Source organism: Trichosurus vulpecula, chromosome 7, assembly GCF_011100635.1.
Source record: "Trichosurus vulpecula isolate mTriVul1 chromosome 7, mTriVul1.pri, whole genome shotgun sequence".
Classification (NCBI taxonomy): Eukaryota; Metazoa; Chordata; class Mammalia; order Diprotodontia; family Phalangeridae; genus Trichosurus; species Trichosurus vulpecula.
The window spans coordinates 92,924,272-92,948,746 of record NC_050579.1 but is presented as its reverse complement, the minus strand read 5'-3'; the positions used below and the strand labels follow the sequence as shown (position 1 = coordinate 92,948,746).

Genomic DNA, 24,475 nt, shown 5'->3' with positions numbered 1-24,475 from the left:
TAGGTCAAAGCAAGTTAATCTCTTCAATCAATCAGGGAATTATAACAAAACACATCATTCAGTATGTTCCCCCAAAATACTTGTTTACAATACAGGTAAGTTCACAGTACAAAGCAAGTTAATTTCTTCAATCAATCAGAGTGTTCAAGTAAAGTACTTCTTGAGCATGTGTCCTTTTACACACACTGCTGCTGCAGGCTTTCTCTTGGTACCCAAAGTCCCAACTCAAAGAAAAATCCAAACAAAATTCTGTTGGGGGTCTGTTCTTCCCATGCTGTTCCAGTCCCCAGTTCAAAGTCCTGAGGGGCGGCTGGGCAATAAAGCCAACAGGGTGGGGTCTCTGGGGGTTCAATGCACTTCCCCCCACCCCACCATAAAGAAATCTACCCCTCCCTCCTGGGTTCCAAACAGGCCCAGGGAGGGGGGGAGGCAGCACAGAGATACCTTAGCTCCTTGCTGCAAAGTTTCCATCTTGCCCCAGGGCTGAATTCCAAGCTCCTGGGTCCCAGCTAGGGCTGGCTGCGCCTGGCATCTGCCTGGCCTCTCCTGGCTTCTGCCAAAATGTAGGTGATTCTCCACCTTTTTGCTCATCTCACCAAAGTCAGCTCCCAGGCAGCTCAGTGCTTTCAGCTTTCCAAAGTTCCCATGCAAGCAGTCCTCCACCCCATCTGGGTTAATATGCAGGCAGCCACCATGAGCTTTTTCTCTCTCCTCACCAGCTGCTCCCACCATATCTGCATGAAGGCCATTCTCTGCTTTTTCTCTGAAGTCTGTATGAAGGCAGTTCGTTGCTCCTCTTTTAAAACTCCGCATACAATATAGTCTCAACACATTCACCCCTTCAGCACAGTCCTCCAGGGCCAGGCTTATTGGTTCAAGCCCTCGCTCTGGCCATCCAACTCTCTCCCATTCGTGGGCGTTTTCTCCCACAGCCTTTGCTCCAGCCTGTCTCTTTCAAGGAGAGGGAAGGAGGGATTATCTCCCAGATTATTTCCCACTTCCACTGGCATGTTTTCCTTCAGGCTTTTGTTGTTCCTGGGGCTCCATAGAACCATAGCCACCCCAAGTACAAAGAGCAATACAAAAACTGGGAAACATTCAACCAACCCAGTCATAAAAATGCAACTTAAACCCAAGTGGTCTAAAAGCCTCTGATGTCACAAACATGTCACTCAAACTCATGTAAACTATGTTTTACCTTGAGGCAAGGAGGTCATCAAGGACTCCTAATTAAACAGCAAGGGCACTTGGTTGAATTAAGTGCTAAGGGCCCATTTTGATTGCCAATACAGTCATACAAGGCCAAATGCCTGGAATGAGTGAGTTTTGTGCATTTACATGGCTTCAAAGGAAAATAAATTAGTAATCTATGCTTTATGGAAATAACTCGTCCAATAGGACTCTGACCAATTTTGTTTTGCTTTGATTTTCCTTTATATTTTGCTTAGACTGTCTGATTATATTCACAGCCAAATTTTCCCATGATAATTTTCAAGTTTGGTGTACAAGCAATTACACTCTCTTTAGTACATGTCCTTCTCAGCCCCCTCCAACAAAGAAATCCTCAGTTATATTATGGTTGTTGATAACTTTCTGAGAGCTAGATTGACCTGTGTAAGAGATGATGGTTTCTTAATGACCGTCATCAAGGCATGATGACATATGCCTCTCATAGACTCATCCATCACCTGTTTGAAGGATCAAGATGGCCCCTTTCCCCCATCCAATCTGACATGCCTGGCTTTTCTCTTGCCCCATTACACTAGTACTTTCTGTCCATTCTTCTCACTCCGTTAGGCTCCTATATATCTGTGCTAAGGAAATCATATACCTACCTTCAACAGATAATCCACGATATTTCCATTTTGCTCCCTATCTGCCCTACCAGTGACACATTTCGTGATATGTACATACATATTCACTCCTTTGCTTCTGTTCTCAAAATGTCTCCTCTTTATACTGATTGAATTTTAAATCTACCACTGAACAGTATTTTCCCTCCTAATGCTATACTCTTAATAGACTTTCATTTATTTCCTACTCTATTCTATAGGATTTTAGAAACTGCTCTTGTTTCTTACTCATCACTGTAAATTTTCTTTGTTGATACATCAATTTGTTTCCTTGGAGATCTTCATCTATTTCCTTAATACGGCCATAGAGATAGCTGACATGACAGGTTGGTATCATTCTACAGCAAGTCAGGAAGTAGCTTGTGGGAACAGAAAGCTGTCTTCAACTTTCTGCCTGTACAGTTTGTGGAGGCTGCCTTTACTGTTAATAAAAAGAGCTACAAAAGTATGATATATCTTAAATCAACATTTAAGTTTCCCTAAACCTCCTCACTAAAAACTTGACATAGAAGACATTTAGCTGAAAAGAGGTAAGTCAATGAATCAGTAAACATTTTTAATTGCTAATATGTGCTGGGCACTCTGCCAAACTCTGAGAAAAAAGAAAATAATAAAATTAGTCCCAGACCTCAAGGAACTTAGTTTCTATTAATAACTTTATTTCTTACAAAAAGGTCCAGACTTCCATGTCATTTTAAAATCTAGTAATTAGGCACAAAAGGCTGAAATAATATCATACCATAAAAATACATATAAATAGAAATTATTAATTTTATTCAGATTCACCAAATAGCTTTGTTACCTCAACAGGAACTATCCATATGTTCTCATTATTACCATGCCTGGACAGAAAATTATACATACCAAGTAAAGGAAACTTGATTTGAAATTATTTAATACATATATGTCAGATATATTCAACCTACAGTTTTACTTTATGTTTTAATTTTTCTTAACTATAACCATCAACAAAAATTCAAATATATAAATAAAACTGGTTGTACCTAAAACAGCAAATTCTATCATTCATGAGAGTTTTTAAAATTTGATTCTGATGAGATAATAACCTTGATCTACCCCATGTATTCTCCTGGATCTTAACTACATTATTTTTTCAGATTTTTTCACTGTTATTTTTTCTTGAACACAGTCTGTCAAATGTCTATGTTGTTACTCTGATTTTATTTTCTTTATCCCATCAAATGTTTTTGCATTCTTTATAATAATTTTTATATCTGTCATTTCTTATGGAGCAATAATACTCCATTATTCTCATAAGCCACAATCTATTCAGCCACTTTATAAATACTAGGCAAATGGGTTGTTTATAAATTTTTGATCTCAAAAGTAATATTTCTTTGAATTTTTTTATGGATTTTTTTCTTTTTATTTTAGCAACAGGGTATAGCTCTCGTTGTGGGACCAATGGTCATACAGCATATTCTTTGTGCTCCTTCTATATTAAACTTGCCCTCTTTGAAAGAGTGGCTGCCTAAATTGATGTATACAGAGGTATTCTTGGGTGTCAAGAAGACTTGGGTTCAAGGACCACTTTTAACATATACTAGATGCATAACCCTAGGCACATCATTCAACTGAACTTTTAGTTCATCATGAAATTCTCCAAGACTAGGTATAAGTTGCAAAATTGTAGTAGTCAAGGGCGTTTCCTCACCAAGAGTCATTTAGATCAGGAGTCTCTAAAATATATCAAGGATTCCTGTAGGTGGTATATTGACTTAGAAACCATATATTAATATTATCTATGTTCCACTGTATTTTAATTTACTTTTTAAAATATTACCATTGTCTTTGTATTAATTTTGTTCAATATTTCCCAATTATATTTTAATTTGATTCAGGTGATCAGGAGGAGCCCTCAGGGGAGCTGGACACACCATTCAGCCAAAACTCATGTTGGACACCTCTGGTCTAGAGTAAAAAAACATCACAGATCTGGACCCTTCTTCAAATGCCCTACTTTGTTGCTTAAAATCTATGTCATAGTCAAGTTCAGAATTAATCAATTATCATTACTGCCATTTGACTTCAAAGTTTCTGTACAATAGTTTTTTTCACATTTTAAAGAAAACAGAAGGGACTTAATTTATTTGGCGGGCAAGTAATGCAAATTTTCCTTCTGCTGCATTACAGGACAAGATTTAAAGGAGTAAATTGTGGATTTCTTTTCCACTCATTCCTTTATCTTATTTATTCACTTTGTATCCTATACAACCTGACACCAAACTACTCCTACCCAAAGGAAGCAATTACTTCTTACCCACAAGCATAACAAAATAGTACAGGGAAATGTCTTGCACATAGCTAGTAATTAATAAATACTTATTGAACTGAATTGATGTTCAGGGTTTGGGGGCTGGTTCAAACACCTGGCTGTCTGGATTTGAAGATACTGCCACTGATGATAATTATCATCTGAGTATATGGGTATAATTGACAAAAAGAAACAACATGGGACTGACATGCCTTCTGTGTGATGCAAATTAAGACAGTTCTGTCATATGCAGACTGATTATTGGCACACAACCTGTTGCTGTTGGAAAAAATAAAAACGATTCTCTTGTCTTTGGGTCAGACTTGGCTTAAAAGAACCATACTCTTTGTTCTCCTTAGAAGGCTAGCAAATAGAAAAAAAAGCCTTCAGAAACACACACACACACACACACACACACACACACACATACACATATATGTTTGTGTAAGTATGTATGTCAAGATATATGAACACAAAATTTTTATTTTTCATGAGCTTAAGTCAAAAAAGTCTCCTTTTTTCCCCCTATAAAATGGGGTTGTGGATCTGGTCAAATTCATACACTGTTAGAAAACCATTTCAGCAAACCAAAAATACTATTTCAATACTCCATAAATCCAAGGTATTTAGTCTCAGCAGATTCTTATTTATTGCTTATTTTTTTTCAGGTAATGTCAACCAATAATTGGAAATGAGTGATACAGGCTATAAGGTACTACTTTTGGTTCAACAAATTAGGTCATTTTATATATTGAGCCTAATAGGCACCAGTGTGAGATGAATAATTTCTATATGCTATGAATGGAAACACTTCTTATATTAAACAAAATTAATAACTAAGCTATTTATCACAATTTTGGAGAACTTTATTGTATTACATTCAAATATGAAATGCAGATTCATATAATTCTAAAGTGTCACTTATTTTAGTCTTTCTGCTAAAGAAAAAAATCCATTCAGAAAGCATGGCATTAAAAGTCCTTCACAGTCTCACTTGAGTACATCTTTTTTGAGGCTTACTGAATCTTACTGCCTTTAACAGGCTCTTTGTTCTTGCCCAATCTGCATGCCTACATAACAGTCCACAAACTAGGCAGACTTAATTGCCTCCACACCTTTGCACAGTCTGTCCTCCACGTCCAGAAGGTACTCCTTCCTTTTTCATTGATGCCTCTTCAAATCTCTAGTTCCCTTCAAGACTTTCTCAGCTCATGTGCCACCACTTCTATCCACAGCCTACTGTCATCTCCTTAGTTGAATTCTGAACCAGTTGAATCCAGTTATTATAGAAGATAGATAGAGAAAAAGAAAGGAAGGATGGAAGGAAGGAAGGAGGGAAGGAAGCAAGGAAGGAAGAAGGAAGAAAGGAGGGAAGGAAGGACAGAGGGAGGAAGAGAAAGAAGGAAGGAAGGAGGGAGGGAGGGGAGGAAAGAAGGAAGGAAGTGCTGGCTATATAGATAGATGACAGCTAGATGGATGGAACAACATATGTAGCATGTTTACATGTTATATTCTCACAGGAGAATGTCTTTCCTCTGAGGGCCCCATTTTCCATTTTGATTTTGTAGACCCAATGACTAGCACAAGGCCTTGAACTTCACAAATACTTTTTGGATGGATTGGGAATAATTCTATCAAAAGTCAAAAGTTTCACTGAAGTAATTTCTACATTTCCCCTGCTCTAGCACTAGAAAATTCAGAAGCAGCATCCCCCCCTTCCTTCGATTAAGCAGAAAGAATGAGGCTTCCCTACTCCTGACTTACGTTCACCCTTGGTAGAACTCCCAGTTAGCTCCTCTAGGGCCTTGCTCCAGCAATAGTTTCCTCATTTTTTCCTGCACTTTCATTCTCACTTTTGCCCTTGCTTGTAAATTAACTCATCTTCCAAAATACACACACACACACACACACACACACACACACACACACATACACATATATGAGTTCCTTTGATCTTTATACTGTATATCCCTCTCCTTTCCATGATTTGCTAAACTTCTTAAAAAGCTGCCTACAAATGATTGCTGACACATACTCATCATCTTGTCTCTCTTCAATCCCTTGCTATCTTCCTTCTGCCATCATTATACTGAAATTACTCTCCCAAGGGTCCCCAATAACCAGCTGCCAAATCCAACAGAGTTTCTTTTTTTTTAGTTCATTTTTCCTTACACCCAGCTTGTCTTTGAGAGTTGGACTGTAACAACACTTTCTCTTATACTAATCTGCTTGGCGTGGGGTTCTCTTCATTGAATTTCTGAACAGCAAAATGATTATCTCTCGTGCAAAGATTTCTCCTACTTCAAGGGTTATTATCTTCAGGCAGGCCCAAAGTTCAAGAACAGATTTTTAGGGGGTATAGTAGGAGAACGGACATATAGAACACAGCCGTTCATGAAACAAAGCAATCACTTCAGTCCAGGTCTCCAGGTGAAGCCAGAAAAAGGAAGCAAAGGAACAATTCCATTACAGAGCACACAGTGAAGTGATGAAGCAATACTTAGTAGCAACCAGAAGTGACCAGGGGATCAGCAAGTATTGTCCAGCAGAAACTACACTGCCAGCAGAAACTAGCAGGTTGCAGGCCTGGTAGAAGCATTGGAACAACACTGTCGGAGAACATCAACAGCCATTAAGGGTCACTCACTGCAAATGCATTGGTAAAGCATTCTCTATATGTATCTCTCCATACACACTGCCTGGCCACACATTTCTTTAGGTCAAAATCCATTCACATATGAACGATAGCTGCAAACGTTCCCTGTATATGTCTATTCTTCCTGACTGTGCACCTATTTGTGGGGAAAGTGTGCCCCAGGTTTGGGGGAATTTGTTTTATTGCTACTTGTCTCACTCCACTATTCTATAAAATGCTTTTGCAATGTCCTCTGACTGCCTTGACAAGGTCAACACACCAGTGAGGGTTAGTGAGTTATAGCTGAATGGATATGGATCAACAGAGTATCATGAATACCGGCTAGGATCATCGGAGGGACATATTCTCTGAGATAGGGTACCCCTGTGTGCTACACCAATATAAAAAGAGAAAATAATTTAGTAAAAATATCTATTCAAAATCTAAAATGATCATCTGTTTCATTTTTTGAAAAACACTTACAGTACTTCCTTTTGATTTCATCAAGAGAAAAATATTTTCATTTCATACACCTATACAAAAGACTGTATAATACAATAAAAATGAAGGAAATTAAAAGAGAAAGGAGGCCTCGTGATTGAAGAATTCACTTTTGAAAAGATACCAAAAAGGATAAATTTTTAAATGCTAGCATTTAACAACCAGGGGGAGGTTGCTTTCAAATTTCAAGACTCATAATCTCAGCAGCTAAGATTTCTAAAAATATGTGGCAGAGATGTTAATGCATGTGTGTTTATGCACATATAGAGAGAGCTATACATAATCATACATACATATTTATAAAGTATGTAGCTTCTGCTCACTAAAATATAAGGTTAAACATACAGTGAAGGGATTACAGATTTATACTAAAAGTTGAAGCTTCATGTCATTGAAAAAGGCAGGGTAAGTTGAGTTTCATTTATGCAAGAAAATATAATTTATGCAGTCTTACCATCAATCTGAAATTATTTTCCTTTGTGCTTCCTATATGTGTGTATACATGCATATGTATATCTGTATGCCTATTTACTCATGTGTATTCACACAGAAATGTAGTGCAGACATGTATGTGTGCCTCCATACATACATGTGCATCTCGACAGGACTCTGCAGACTAAAGGGAATCCCTCCCTCGCTTTGACTTAACTAAAACAGTGAACAGACTTAGTCCAATTTTTCATCTTATTGTTGTTCTTCTCCAAGTTTATTTATAAAATCTCAAAATAATGCAAATTCGGCCTCCGCATTGTGGTATTTGCATGATACAGTTTAAACTTCTATATGAAATGACATTGTATACATCAATGTCTTTTCCTTTTTCATGTTCCTATGTTTTATGCCAATAGCTTGTTTTAAAATAGGTCAGGCTCAAGCTGTGATAATTGCCTGTTCTGTCTTCTTTGCACCTTTATCCTTTCCTCAAGGATGGTGCTCAGTTTCATCTTTGTTCTAACTAGCCCATGGTATGACTATAGACAGAAAGCTCATTCAGTAATGGCTCCCACATCAGTAATCAGTTGTTGCTTAGCTGAAAATTTCTTTTTTTTTTTAAACATGAAGCTATTTTTGGCTTTTTTTTCCCCAATGCTTTTTACTCTCTTCTGGAAGAAATTATTTTTAATATTCAAGCAGGTATTTCTAAGAACTCTACAAGTCATTGGCCTCTTTTCTATCATTATTTTGAACAATATTATCCAACATTTTTCACCACAGGATCAGAGATTTGGAGTTAGAAGTGTGGAAGAAAATTTTTGGCTCAGCACGGGAGGCAAAAACTTGTTAAAATTTTTTTTTTGCTGATTTGTAATTATTCTAAATCCAAGCATAGCTCTGCTTGAGAAATAAATGTATAAAGTGACAGGATCCCCTCATGCCATTGGACCTTTCTTCTTTCAAGTCATTCTGATGTCTCAATTCAAAGGATTCTTGAACAAGGAATATTTCAAAATTGAACTTGTGCTAGGGCCCAGACCTTAAGTAATAGTTCACTTAATAGCCTGCTTCATTAACTGAAATAATAATCATTTAATTTTCAGTCCACCCTCTGAGAATCATTTCCCTAAATTCATCCAATCCATCTTACTATTCTCTTACAGCAGTCTCCTTTCTTGCTGGTAGGTGCCACCCAAACTTCCATCGGTTAAAGCGATCAGCCCCTTGTAATATGTTTTTAATTCTCTTCACCCCCCATTAAGGGTCATGGAGCAGGAAAACTATGCTTGGTGGCAATGTTTGTCTTTGTCATGGAGGGTATCCTTTGTTGAGCATTTATTAAGTGCTAGTATAGGCTGGCCATTATGCTATACTGGGGATACAAATACAAGAGACAGTCCCTACATTCTTGTAGGAGACAACAACCATAAAGATGACTAGTATACAAAGAAGAGTGAAGTTACAGGGACGGGTGAGCAAAGTCATTGGACAATCAACAACAAGCCTTTTGGAGAAGTAATAGTAGTATTGATTTGGTTGCAATTTAAAGAGCAAAAGATGAAAGTGGATTCCCACTCCAAGATCTTCTAACAGACTGCTCTCAAGTGACCATGTACATTGTTTCTCAAAAGGGGATCACCCTTCCCCAGGAAGGGAAAATGCATTGTCCAAGTTGGAGAACATGTATTCCACCTTCCTAGAGGAATGGAACAATAGAAAAGCTCCAGTGTAATCTGTGGATGGGAAAAGTAACTAATAAGACCCACAATCAGAAGATTCAATAACCAAATCTCTCTCACTTCCCTTCCTCTAGTGTCTGCATTAATAGCGCAAAAAGGGGAAAAAAAATCACTCTTAATGTGCAGAATCATAATTCTTAAAAAAGCCAAAACTTCTAGTCTCCTCTCCCCCATTTATGCATTTTTCTTTTATTGTTAGAGGAAAATTTATGGAACAATTAACTTGTTGCCTCTTTCTTTTGTATGTGAACAAGGCTACTTATTTGTGAATTCCTTAAAATCTGTTATATTTTACAAATCAGGTAAAGAAGGAAGACGCAAATTGGATCCTAGAGATGGCATGGTCTAGTCTCTGGGAAAGAAACATTGTTGGCTAGAGCTACATTACAAAAATTATATCCATGCATAAAATTTTCTTCTAATGTAGAGTTACTAGCTAGGGAGAGGACATCTATTGAGACTATTTAAAGCATACTTCAACATTTGTGGGCAACACACAAATCATTCTTCCCTGAGTTTCTCTACTATTCTGTATAGTGGTGTTTGCATTTTTTAAAAATCCCTTCATGGCTTCAAATTTTAGATCTGACTGAATTATAAATTTTAATACAAATTTTGTTCTCTTATTATCTCTTGTGGCAATCTAGTGGACTTCAGGGATTACTCAGGCCTAATGTGTTGAGCCCAAATATTTTACCTGTTGCTAGTGACAGATATTATATTTTAGAGAGACTATTAGCTGCCAGCTGGTTGTGACAGTTTGTGAACTAACAATGACATTTGTGTTGGCATCAGAGCAGTGTCTCTTTTTCAGCAGTACTGACATCTCCACTGCCAAAACAGAGAAAATGTATGCCATCATATTGTTATGGCCTCAAGCTATTCAGGGTAAAAAAATAAAATAAAATATCACAAAATATAAACAATGCAATAAAATACTAGCTACAATATTGCCCGTCCTGATAACCTTAAGAACAAAATCATTCTGAAATTATTTTTAGAATTCAAAATCTTTTCAAAAAATAACTTTCCTAAGGTGGTAGACTGAAGATGCAGAACAAGGTATTTTTAGATAAGTCCGAAGTGGGAATTTGCTTTGTTTGATTACACATGTTTGTTGTGGAGGTTTCATCTTTTTCCTTTGTTCAAATGGGGGAGAAAAAAGGAAGAAGGGAATAAGCATTTCTGTTATTTACTACATGTAAGGAGCTATGCAAAATGCTTTTTAAAAGTATTACCTCATTTGATGTTCACTATAACCCTGTGAGGTAGGTGCTGTCCCATTTTGCAGCTGAGGAAACTGAGACTGATAGATGTTAAGTAACATGCCCAGGGTCACAAAGCTATTAAGTGTCTTATGCTGGATTTGGACTCAGCTCATCCTGACTCCAATGTGCCACCAATTACCAAAGAATGTACAAGAAAAAGAGAATAAGTGATTGTTCATTAAAAAAATTAATTTAAAAATAAGTTCTATACTTACAAAGGAAGATTTGATTAGAGACCGGACCAGTGGTTTCACTACTTTGGGAACTCTCAGGTAAGGGAGCATCCCTAACAGCAACATACAATCCTAGAGAGAAGCCTAGAACCCAGATAAGTTGACTGACTTGCCTGGGTTCATTTGGCCAATATTTATCCAAGGCAGGACTTGAACCTAAGCCTTCATGGCTTCTGAGGCCCGCTCTGGTCATCCTGGGGAGAAAGTGAGGCTGGTGACTTTGTGCAGCTCTTCCTCACTTAAATTGAAATCATTTGCATGTCATGGCATCACTTCCCTAATGCCATGGTCCTCTTCGAGAATGAAGGACAAACAACAATCATGGTTTCCACACTAGCTCTCTATCCACAGTGCAACAATGCTTCTTACACTAAACAAAATGCTATATACATGCAGAGGTAAGCACAAATTCAGAGAGCATGGGCTTGTACTTAAGATATTCAATAATCCATAGCACATTTTCTAAAAACAATTTCTGCAAGTCATGAAATTGGGCAGGAAAAGATGATAACAGAAAAGAAAAAAACAATATTCTGGGTTAAATGGAACATAAATATAAAATATCACTATGGAGCATGACAGAGATATTAACACTGAACCTTCTCCCCTGACTGTATCCCCCTCATTCTTAGCTGCTAACCTCTTATTCCATCCATTAATATCACTTCTTATGAAGAAGTCTTTGAATTGCAAGGAATCAATACCCAAACTAGAACAATTCCCCGGAAAAGAGATACGAGCAGATCAAAAGCAACTCTACACTGAATGCTATGTCAACAGGAATAGGAATATCATTTAAGTGAGAAAAAAACTTTTAGTGATGGCTATTATATGAGAGTCATGTCAATTATTGATTCTGTCTTCAGCCCATTTGTTAGCAGAAATATATAACAATGAACTCTAATTCTTGCAAGGGATTTTGGATCTTGGGCATGCATTTCACAAACTGAGAGCATTGTTCTTTTCTCCAAAATAACATTGTATTTTGGCCAGGTACTTACTGCTCCAGTTCCATTGCAATCTGGGTAATGGCAAATGCCACTCATCCTGTTTGAAATCAGGACATCATCCCAGCATGATGGACCCTTGGAGAGAAAGAGAAACAAAACATTTAGTAATCTAATGGTAATGTAGTTTATTTTCTAATGAAGTTTGTTTAAATCTACTTCTCTGATTTATGAAATGACAACAAAATAGTACTACATTTGAGGAGAATGAAACATTCACTCAATTACATTATATAGTCTTAATCTGGCTTTATTCCCTGGCAACAAGGTTTTCATATCTAACTCTTTTTAAATTCTGGGTAGGTGAAACAAAAGATAATCCCAATTTGTTTGAAGAGATAAAAACGATTCCTTCATTTTCACAGGGGAAAGAGATTCTGAAATTGTATTTGAAATCATTATATTTCTGTTCTTACTATGACATTTTCATAGCTAAGGATATTCTAAAAATTTTAAAGTCTGAATATAATCCTCCTTTGTAACTGGCCAAGTGCAAAGGGAAACACAAAGATTATTGGGAAGTTCCTAAATACTACACAATTATATTTCAAATATAATAAACATAGTTCATTGAAAACAATTGCCCAAAATGTTAATCTTTAATAATGACTTATAGGACAGAAGAATAGCCCCAGGGACAAGGTGAAGACCTATTTCAGTTCTGGTTCTGTCCCTGACAGTGCCCTCAATGACCATAAGCAAATAATGACTTCTCAAGGACCCAGGAAACAATCTAAAAATGAACTTTGCAGAAGAGTTGCTGATCTGCCCTGACAGAGGATATTTCTTCACCAGGAACTTCTTATACTGATTAAATCAAAACACCAGATGAAAACAAACAAAATCATGTATACACTAATATAAATACATACCCATATTTGGTCTACATTACCCATATCTATGATTTTATCATGTAAGAAAAGAGAGGGAGATACATATTGGTGTGTATGTATATATATATATATACATATATATATATGTATGTATCTTATGTGTGTGTGTGTGTGTGTGTGTGTGTGTGTGTGTGGAAAGTCATTATTTTTCATGATTTCCCCCCAAATTAGAAAGATAAAAACTGAAGCCCTCAGGTAAAAAAGAATAAGAAATTTAAAAAAGGCAACAGAAAATTAATGCATTGGCTACACAGTCAGCCTCAGTTGCATGTAAGTGTTTTTATTTCCTATAACTTGGGCATCTGAGCAGGGGAATATTGAGAGAATCTCTGCTGATTAAGAATGCCAGGCCCAGCTGTGCTGCTGAAATGCAGCCCTGCATGAGAAGGAACCAGCACACACCTGTTGAGTGCAGAAGCAGTGGGGCTGGGATGCTGCTTGGCTGTGGACAGTTACAGAAGGGTGGAGTTCTTGAATTTGGTTCCAGGTTAGAGGGGAGAACTGAAGAAGGACCTAAGGGCCCAGAACTAGGGGTAACTGTGACAAGTTGCTATAAATTAAAAAAAAAAAAGCAAGCAAAGGAGAAAGGACCCAATCACAGAAAGTTACTATGGGAATTGAGAAGACTGGGGTTTGTCTTCAGAGGAGGATACAGAAGCCAAAAAAAAAAAAAAATCTCCTACCCCAAAAAGTAACATAAAATGATCACCTTCCCAAAAAAGAACTCATAGAAGAACTTTAAAAAGACTTTAAAAATCAAATGAGAGAGACTGAGGAAAAAATGTAAAAAAAAAAAAAACTATCCAAGAAAAACAAGATTATGAAAAGAAGGTTAACCAATTGGAAAAGGAAATCCAGAATCTTAAGGAACAAAATGACTCCTTAAAAACTAGAATTGGACAAAGGGAAGCCAGGAAAGTTATGAGACTAAGAAATAATAAAACAAAATATAAAGAATGAAAATATAGTAGAAAATGTGAAATATCTCATAAGAAAAACAACTGATTTGGAGAATAGATGAAGAAGAGACAACAAAAGACTAATTGAACAACCTGAAAACCATGATCAAAAAAAGAATCTTGATATAAAATATAAAAATTATTAAAGAAAATTGTCCTGAAATGTTAGAACAAGAGGGGAAAATAGAAATAGAAAAAGTCCATTGATCACCACCTGAAAGAGATCCTTTGAGGAAAACCTACAGGAATAACATATCTAAATTTCCAAACCCCCAGCTCAAGGAGAAAACATTATGAGCAACAAGAAAAATATAATTCAAATATGGTGGAGCCAAAATTAGAATCACACAAGACCTAGCAGTGGCTATCCTAAAAGACTGCAGGTCTTACAACACTATATGTCTAAGAGCCAAAGAATTAGAGTTGAACCTGAAAATATCATACCCAGCAAAGTTAAGCACAATCCTGACCAAAAAAAAAAGGACATTCAATGAATTGCCAGACTTTCAGAATTTTATTGCAAAAAGACCTAAACTTAACAGAAAATATGACATACAAGATCCAAGAGAAATATAAAGTAAATATCAAAGACTAATTACAAAGGACTCAATAAGGACAAACTGTTTACTTTTTATACAAGGAAATGTAAACTGTTGTCTAAGGTTGTAATTAGTAATTGGGTAGTTCAAAAGAAAGATTGGGATAGAGCTCAGTATGATGTGATTCTAAAAAGTAATACTGTCTAGGAAAAGGTAAAAGTGTAATTATCTAATACAAATGAGGTGTGAGAGAAAGAACCAATACAGTGGAACTAGGTGGGGGAGGAGGGCTGGTAATTCTGTAACCCTATTCTCATCAGGAATGGGTTAAAGAGGGAACAATACATAAATATCTAGAAGGGTATAAAATACTCTAAATTCAGAAAGAAATAAAAGGTTAATGAGATAGGGAGGGTAGAGAGATTTGTAGAGGAAAGAGGGTGAGGGAATAGGATTGTCTAGATTAATGGGGGGAGGAAAAAGGAGGGAAAGGAGGGAGGTAAGTTAAGTCACAGGAGGGCAAGGTAGTGGGTAGAAGTAAAGTAGAGGAGTCAGGAGGGATAGGAAATAAGAGATACGCAAAAACTTAAAGATCAGGAGTAGAATTTATTAGAAAAAACAATCAGGGACAGTAACCATGATCTCAAACAAAGTTAAAGCTAAAATAGATTTAAGCAAAAGAGAAAAACAGGGGAACTATACTATATGTCAGCCATATGAATCAATATTGTTTTAGACTATTTAAAATAGTAGATAGTATAAGGTTGGAATATTGCTGTGGTGTAGGAAATGACTAGTTGGTGGATGTACAAAAATATGGAAAGACTTGGACTTACAAAGGAAGATGTTATCCACCCTCAGAGAAACAGAGGACAAACAAATATAGTACACATTCTTACACAAATGCATATGAATGTATATGTCTACGTATGAGTATGACTATAGATATCTAAGTATATGTATGTGTATGTAAGTGTATGTGTGTGTATATATGTATGTATATTTGTTTGTATGTATTTGTGTGTGTGTGTGTGTATTTACCCTTAATTGTAGCCTTCAGGGGGAGGGGGAAGGGAGAAAAAAGAACACAGTGAAAAGTGCATTGCAGAGAACAAAAGAAAACTTACAAGAAAGCAAAGAAAAGACGGACATCTCTGAATACAATGTGTAATATTTATTATACAAGCTTTCTTGAAATTACAATTTATTCCTCTAAATTTTGAATCCTCTCATGTATGGCTGTGCACATGGCAATGCTTTTTTTTTTCTTTTCTTATTTTGTATTTAATTTATAACATATGTCTTTTTCTCTTTTTATTGTATATTTAAGTTTTAGAAAAAAAGATGAAAGTTTATGAGGCTATCATTCTAAAGTAGATTTAGTTTGTCCTTTTTTACCAACCCATTATTACAAAATTTTACTGTTTCACATTTAAAGTATTTCCAATGAATGTTTTATATTAGAATCTGTATGTTAGAATAAAAGGTCTCTTTTCATATAATGGGGTGATGAAGCTGAGCAATCACACTGGCCTCTTTTTGAGGGGCACATGCATGTCTGAGACACAAAGCAATCCCTGATTGGTCCCTGAGACTGGGGCTCTAATCAAAAGGAGCCTAATGAGAAGGAAGAAACTCCAACACTGTAGGACATAAAAAGATGGAGAAAAGAGCTTTGTTCTCTTTTGAGGAGACCTCTTTGTTGGGGTACAGACAGAATCCACTCCCCCTTAGACTTTCAGTCAGGGAAAAGGGATTTTTCTGGCCTCTTCCCACCCATCAGCCACGGTGGTTCATGTGGAACATGTGCTTCTTTCGATGAGCCTGAGTGGAGACCTTTAGTCCCTAGCTACCTCTGTTTGGTGCTTTTTCCCTGAAGTAATGCTGAGAAATGTGCATTTACAGTCCTGTGGGTAATCTTCTGAGGGATAAAAGTCAGGAGTTTCTAGCTGGATCTTGGTTACCCAAGCAGCTGGCAATTTCGATAACAGCTTCTCAGAGGAGAAGCTACTTGGAAGATTTTGTACCTGAAAGAACTAAGAAAACCTAAACTACGTCCTGAGTGATGAGGAGATTTGGACCTCCCTAAGTCTACAGATGGAGTAGCTGGTGGCTCAGTGGATAGAGTACCAGGCATAGAGTCAGTAAGACCTGAGTTTAAATCCAATCTCTGTCACTTCCTAGCTGTGTGACCTTGGGCAAGTCACTTGACTTCTAATTGCCAGACAAAAGGGGATCCCTGGAGAAGGAAGTAGCAAATGGCTAAAATATCTGTGCCAAGAAAACGTCACAAAGAGTAGGACATGACTGAACAACTGAACAACAAAGTCTATAAGCAGGCAGGTGTGAGATGAAAAATTTGTTTAGAGGTACCACAAAATATCCTTACCTTTCAGAATAATATACTAGTATATGGGTTATTGTTTCATGTAGTAAGTATTAATTATTGCACATTTATGAGTCTTTTGTGTTTTAAGAATTGTGTGTGTGTATATTTGTGTGTGTGTGTGTGTGTGTGTGTATACGCATGTTGGACATAATATATAGCTACTCTATTCCAGGTTAAATCTGCATAGTGAGTGTTTTTCAATCATTTTTGGGAAGTCCCTGGACAGGATTTGTATTTAGTTTGTTGAAGAGATTTTCCATGGTCAGTCAATCAGTAAATAAACATTTATTAAGTGCCTACTATGTATGAGCTTTTTGTATCAGGGATACAAAAAGAAGCAAAAAACAGACCCTGGCCTCAAGGACTTCACAATCTAATGGAACAAATACTATATTCTAAGTAAACAAGTATGTTCAAACCAGCTATATAAAGGATAAAGAAGAAATAACTAAAGACGTAAAGGACTAGAAATTAGAGGAGGGGGAAAAAGCTTCTTATAGAGCATAGGATTTTAGGTGGATGTAAAGGAAGCAGGGAAAAGCAGTAAGTAGAGCAGAAGAGGGGAGAGCATTCCAGGCATGGGGGACAGCCAGAGAAAATGCCCAAAGCTGGAAGATGGGAGTGTCATATTCCTGGAGAGGCAAGGAGGCCAGTGTCACCAGACTGAAGAGTTTGTAGCAGACGGAAAGGAATGAGAAGATTGGAAAGGTGGTGGGAGTAGGCGGGAAGTTTTGAAAGGCTTTGAATGCCATGGAACTCTGGAGTGAAGACAATGAGATGGAGTAACACTGGAGAACAAACTGACTCTCCTCTCTTAGAGTCAGGATCTCCCAGGACTAAATCGGGTCTAAACAGAACTGCCATTTATTGGTGCTCCTGTGCTCCCCCATGCTATGTGTAACAACAGCTTAAAATGAAAAATCTAGAGCCTCTTTTTTATTAGGATGGGGCATATGGTCACTATCACATAAAGTGAGGTTAAACCCAAGGCTATCATTGCTACTAAGATTAGAGGACCTATACTAAATGTTTGAATTTAAAAACAAAAAACAAACTTATTCACCCTTATAGCCAGAGGTATTACTAAAGTTTATACAAGCTAAGCAAATAGCTATTCAACTTTCTCAAAGGAAAGATACTTAAGTTGGCAGCCCTGTGAAGTCAGAGAAGGGCCTGTAACAGAGGTCAGCAACCTAATTCAGTGATGGATTCAAATACTTTGAATCCTTTATAAGATGACGCCTTCAAATTGTGATGCTGGAGACTTCCGAGAGTCCCTTGGACAGAAAGGAGGTAAAGTCAGTCAATACATAAAGAAATTAATTCAGGCTATTTGGAAATACTGAAGCTGAAGCTTAAATACTCTGGCCACATGAAAGATGGGACTCATTGGAAATGACCTGATGTTGGGAAAGATTGAAGGCAAAAGGAAAAGGGGGTGGCAGAGAGTGAGAAGGATAGATGGCATCATGGAAGTGATATATGTGAACCTGGGCAGACTCTGAGAAATACTGAAGGACAGAAGGGCCTGGCATACTATGGTCCATGGAGTCATGAAGAGCCAGACACAACTGGAAGACATAACAACAACACGTATTTAATATACTTTGGTTTCTCACCCTACCCTAGTACCCACCTCATTTAATACTCTTTAGTGAATATGAAGTAAAATATCATTTAAACACATTATTGTGTCTGTCGATGTTTATATAACTGAAATCAGGAAATGAAGCAAAAATCACCCAACTGAAGGGTAGATATTACCATCAAAGGATGCTAAAAGTAATAGAGGAAACATTAGGCATGTGTTATGTTGTTTTCAAAGTTTTCAGAATGAAAATTTAAGTCACTGGATCCGTGTCTTCATAGGGCAACTTCAGTGGAAAATTGAACTAGTTATCTGGATAATTCACAGGAAAAGAACACTTTTACAAGCTTCAGAGTGTTAAAGCAAAAGATTTCCCTCTCTTAAACTAGACAAGTAATTATCTTAATCTTCACTTCACATGGGAAACAGGCTTTTTGTTCTTATTAAAATCAGTTTCTCTTATTTTTCAAAAGTACTTCTGGCAGTTTTTAATGGGTACAGTTTTGGAGCAGGACTATCATTATATAGTAATCTTATGTAAGTAGCACTTTTATCTATGATGTCACGTATCTGAATTTTTTATTTAAAGATATTTCTGAAGCATCAAATGAACACACACGTGTATATATGTACATATGTGTGTATATATGCAAGTGTGCATGTATATGTATACACACATATACAGAAATAAAACAGGGACTGGCCCTATGGTTTCACCAAGAAAGGGGGTTACCACATATATAACATATCAGATTGATTACTCTCTTAGGGAGGTTAGAAGGGAGGGAAGGAGGGATGGAATTTGGAATTTAAAACTTTTTTTTAAATGTTAAAATATTGTTTCAACATGTAATTGGAGGGGAATTTTATAATGAAAAAGGGAGCTACCAATGAACAACCTCCTCTACCTGTTCAGATCCATACCCACTCAGCAACTTGAGTCTGAGAGAAGGGTCTAAAACATTTTAGGGGCTCAGTGTTAGAGGTGGTCCATGTGAATGATGTGAAGGAAAAAAAATAGAAACAAATATAGGTACCTGTCCCACTGAAAGGTTATTATATTCTGTCACCTGAGTTCTAAGCTTTGGCTGCTAACTGATCAAACAGCATCCTCACTGGTGTTCAGTTTCTACAGCTGAAAAGTAAGTAGCAGCAGAGTAGAAGCAGTGACATCAACAACAACAAACATTTCTATAGTGCCTTAAAGTTGGCAAAACACTTTACAGATATTATCTCATTTGATCTTCACAGCAACACTTGAAGGGATTATTATATTGGGATAATTATTTCTATTTTAAAGATGAGGAAATTGAGGCAGAAGTTAAGTGACTAGTTCAGGGTCACACAGCTAGTAAGTGTCAGAGGAAGGATCTGAACTAAGTGACTAAGAAATCTCATTTTCACCTCTAAGTGTCAATTATCCTCATCCAAATTCCTTAAGAAATCCCAAAGGTAGAGGGGAGAAATAGCCCCTTTAGGGAAGTAGCAAAGCATAGTGAAAAGAGTATTATCTCAGAAGTCCTGAGTTCCAATCTCACATCTGAAATTTATAGCCTGTCTGATCTTTTTCCTTTAGTTTCCTCACACGCAGAATGAGAGGGTTTGGTCAGATTGTCTCTCAGGTCTCTAGCTCTCTGATGGTCTCTAGCTCAAAATCTATAATTTGCTGTCCAAATGAAGATGGAGTATTATTCACACAGCACCATATTTTCCAAGATGATAATGGTCTTTTTCTACTTTTCTTAAGTTGGCAGCTCTCGAAAAGCAGATAAATCATGGATATCAAATGGGAAGATCAAATGTGAATTCTGCTTTGAATCCATGTTAACTAGCTATATGACCTTGGGAAAGTCATTTAACTGGAAGCCCACTTTATTCACCTGAAAAGTGAGAAGAGTAATACTTGTACTACCTTTGTCAGAGGGCTGTTGTGAGGAAAGAACTTCATAAATCATAAAACATCATATGAAAGCAAGTTTTTTTTCTTTTTTTTTTTGCAGGGGGGAAGGCAGGGCAATTGGGGGGGTTAAGTGACTTGCCCAAGGTCACATAGCTAGTAAGTGTGTCAAGTGTCTGAGGTCAGATTTGAACTCAGTTCTTCCTGACTCCAGGGCTGGTGCTCTACTCACTGCACCACCTAGCTGCCCCAGAAACCAAGTTTCAACTATAACTTCAGGTTTAGGGTTCAAATCACTGGCCCGCTGCTTAATAATTATATCACTTTAGATCAGTCATTTCCCTCTCTGGATCTCATGTTTCTTATCTATGAAATAGGAGAAATAATACTTTCACTAATTACCTCCTAAAGACTTAGTATGAGCCTTGTACATATTGTGTACAAAACATTTTTTCACACACCAAAAGTTGGAACAAATCCTCTACAGTTCTCCTACGCATCATATTTTCGTGTAATGGTTCCCGTCTCTTTGTAGGTCTGAGTTCGTACGGCAGCCCTTAGAAGGCTGGCTATCTTCCCCTGGGTACTTTCCCTACAATTATGATACACTGACACAGATTCAATTCATCAAGTATTTATTAGGTGAATACCATGTGCAAGACAGTGTGCTAGATTTGGGGGGGGGTGAAAGGAGAAATTGACATTACACCTTCAAGGAATTTAGAATAGAGGGATGGATCATGTCGATGTTGGAAGATTAATTAAACAGACACCTTTAACTGACAAAATTTGCGTATTTTTATATTCGATGTTATTTTATAAAAAAATCAAAATATTAATAATAGCTAACACTTATATAACACTTGCTAATGTGCTAGGCACTTAGTAACATAGATACCTTAATTAGTAAATGTTATGGCTGGAATTTCCTCTAACTAGAACTCACTGCCTGGGTGCCATGGGTGAGATAAATTATTGCTGTTTCCAGATTCTCTTTTAGTCCACCCTCTTGAAATTATTGCTTGCAAGTTCCCACTGATGGTTTTATCTTCATTACTTAACCAGCAGATATAATTCTTTCAAAGCAAGAGTATTTACTGAAACAGCATGCCATGAACAAAAGTAGCAACATGTTCTTTCTTGCCCCATAAATTGGGGGCAGACTATCCTCCTTCCATAAATATACATTAGTAGGGCAGTATATATTAAAGAAACCTATGTCCAAAGCAATTTATGCTTCTGATGTCACATTGTCCCAATATCCTTTTTCTTTTGGTGGTATCCTCAAAGTGCTGATCTCTAGGAGTAGGATCTCTGCTAGACAGCTCAATCAGCTAGGTTCTGTGGGCCTGCTCCACAGATTAATTCCCTTTTTCAACACTAAGAGACGATTCTATCTTACTCACAACTCAACTCCACTCCCCTGGAGGAGACCACTGGGTTGGGAGCAGAGGAAGAAATTTCCCTCCCCTTGCAAAATTTTAGGAAAGAGTCCCAAGATTTGGATATAGGGACTGATTTCTTAAAAAGTGTTTTATTTTAAAGTCCATCAGGATGATGGCAAACTCATGAGGACAGATTTAGTTAGAAGATTAAAGTTAGAATTATATAGTCCAGTGGTGCTCAATCACATACCTTTGAGGTCAAATGAGTTAGGACTGCTCATGCCCATGCCTTAAAAGATTTAGTTAGCCAATTATTTGCCACCAATGATAATGTTAAGAAGTCAATTAAAGGATTTTTCCCCCCATTCCTCTTAAAGAAGTAATGAAATGATAATACTCCTCTCACACTCCTTATAGAAGGTGAAAATATGGACTTCCAGGAGCCAAGATAGTGGAGTAAGCAGTGGATTGCTGTAAGTCTCCCATATTTACCTCCAAACAACCATAAAATAGCATCCCAAAATAATTCCTGGAACAACAAAGACCAGCAAAAAGATGGGGCAAAACAACCTTTGAGCCCAAGAAACTTGAAAGATTGACAAGAAAGGTCTGTCTCACTTGGGTAAGAGGGGAGCATTGTCCAGGACAAGAAGAATCCCAGCAATCCAGAAGCAAGTCCCACCTCAGCAGTCCAGTGGGAGATCCTGAGGCCCAGTGAGTTGAAACAGGCAAATGCCAAAACCAGGACCCACCACGTCTCTCAGCATAGCCAAGTGAATCAGCAGACTGCAGCTCCAAGAAGTACTATGTGCTCCAGTGCAGCCCCAGGCAAACAGGCATCCTCTAGCAGCTATACCTTGAAGTGCTTCAGCAAAACCCATGGCAAACAGGCAGCCTCTAGCAGCCAGACCATCTTCATATGCTTCAATATAAAGGAAATGCAGAAAGACCCCAATGGCCTCAGCATACGCAGACACCAAAACCAGGACGCCAACTCAGCACCAGGTAAGCTTCCAGATCCCTAGGGCTTCCAGCAGTGCCAGCCCCCCGCCCCTGCCCCCTCAATGCAGCACCACACACACGAGTGCCCCATGGATCTCAGAGCAACATTAGCGTGACACCATGTAAACAGCCAGGACCTGAAGCCCTTAGCACAAGAAGCCCAGACAGTGCCCCTCCCACTCTGGAAGCAGAGCTCAAATGTTAAAGAAAGGAAAAAGGCCAAAAAAGATAAGCAAAACAACAACAAGAAAAAGAATTTGACCATAGAAAGTTATGATGTTGATGGACAAGACTAAGACACAAACTCAGAAGAGGACCATAACACCTATGGACAAATGCCACGCCCCTCCCCCCCCCCCAAAATAGGAAGTGGCCTCAAGCCCAGAAAGAACTCATCAAAGAGCTCAAAAAGGAGCTTAAAAATCATATGAGGTAGAAGCAAAATTGGGAAAAGAAATGAGAGTGATACAGGAGAATTGTGAAAAAAGAGTCAACAGCTTAGAAAAAGAAAACAATTGCTTAAAAAGTGTTAATTGGCTAAATGGAAAAGGAGACATAAAAATCAACAGAAGAAAACAACTCTCTAAAAAGCACAACTGGCCAAATGGAAAAGGAAGTACAAAAGTTAACTGGGGAAAATAACCCCTTAAAGGTCAGAATTGGGCAAGTGGAAGCTAATGACTACATAAGACATCAAGTATCAGTCAAACACATCTAAAAGAATGAAAAAATAAAGGAAAATGTAAAATACCTCAATGGAAAGCAAACCGACCCGGAAAATAGGAAAGACAATGTCGGAATCACAGAATTATCTGAAAGCCATAATCAAAAAGAGGATCTAGATGGCATCTTTCATGAAATTATCAAGGAAAACTGCCCTAATATCCTGGACCTGGGAAAAATACTAAAATAAATTTTAAAAAAATTTTAAGTCAACACTAGAAACTGTAATGACATGTAATTGGGGAAAAAAAAATACTACTTTTTAAGAAACGTAAAAATATGAGGCTACTCCAAGTATGTCATTATGCACAATTTATAAATGTAGTCAGTCAGTCAAGACACATTTATTAAGCTCCTATTACATGCCAGACACTGCAGTAAGACAAAAACAAAGTCCCTTGTCTCATGGGACTTTCATCCTAATGGAGAAGACTATATGCAAATAACCATGTGCATACAGGAATACAGAATAAATCCAGCTAGTCCAAGTCCAAAAGGGAAACAACCTTAATACTTCATTGTCTCTTTTACCTGCATCCTACATCATGTCATTTAACTGAGTTGGAAAAATGCAAATGATTAGGAATTCCCTGATCAACAACCCTCCTCTATACAGTATTGCAAATAGTCTCAGTCACAGGATGCTGCTTGCCTAATGAATGGAATAGGCCTGCTGATTCTGTTTGGCTTCTTTGTTTCCAGTTTATTTTCCTTCTTCTTCAACAAACAGAAGCAGAAAGAGAAAGGTCACCATGAGGAGTGTATCATCTCACTAACACATGGCACTTTTTTTCCCAAAAATTATGAGATTTCTCTCCACATGAACTAATACCTCTCAATTTTCTTTCTGAAGAAACTTCCTTCCTGTTTCCTCCAACCTAATCAATATCCCTTTAATGAACAATGTTCAAGTTTGCTCATTAACTACTTTCCTTAACAGCCCTACTTTCTAACTAGGAGAACTTGATTTAATTTAGCAGGTATTTACTGGCTGTCATACTACATTTAAATCATTGTGCCACCCAATAAGATACAAACTGTTTTCTGAAAGAGCTTGGGGGTTTGAAAATTATGCTTCCTAGAACTAAACTCTTAAAATGTTTAAAAAATGAATTTCTTTTTTAAAAAAATCAGAAAAAGTGATTTTACCACTA

General features: G+C 37.3%; 1 protein-coding gene across 1 annotated transcript in view; it reads right to left on the bottom strand.

Moving 5' to 3' along the window:
* The window catches only part of PRKN (parkin RBR E3 ubiquitin protein ligase), a 1,915,523-nt gene that overhangs the window by 960,115 nt on the left and 930,933 nt on the right, over positions 1 to 24,475 (bottom strand). Inside the window, exon 5 of the mRNA XM_036765946.1 lies at positions 11,941 to 12,024. Within this exon, the coding sequence (XP_036621841.1) occupies positions 11,941 to 12,024 (84 nt within the window). The remainder of the gene's footprint in view (positions 1 to 11,940; positions 12,025 to 24,475) is intronic.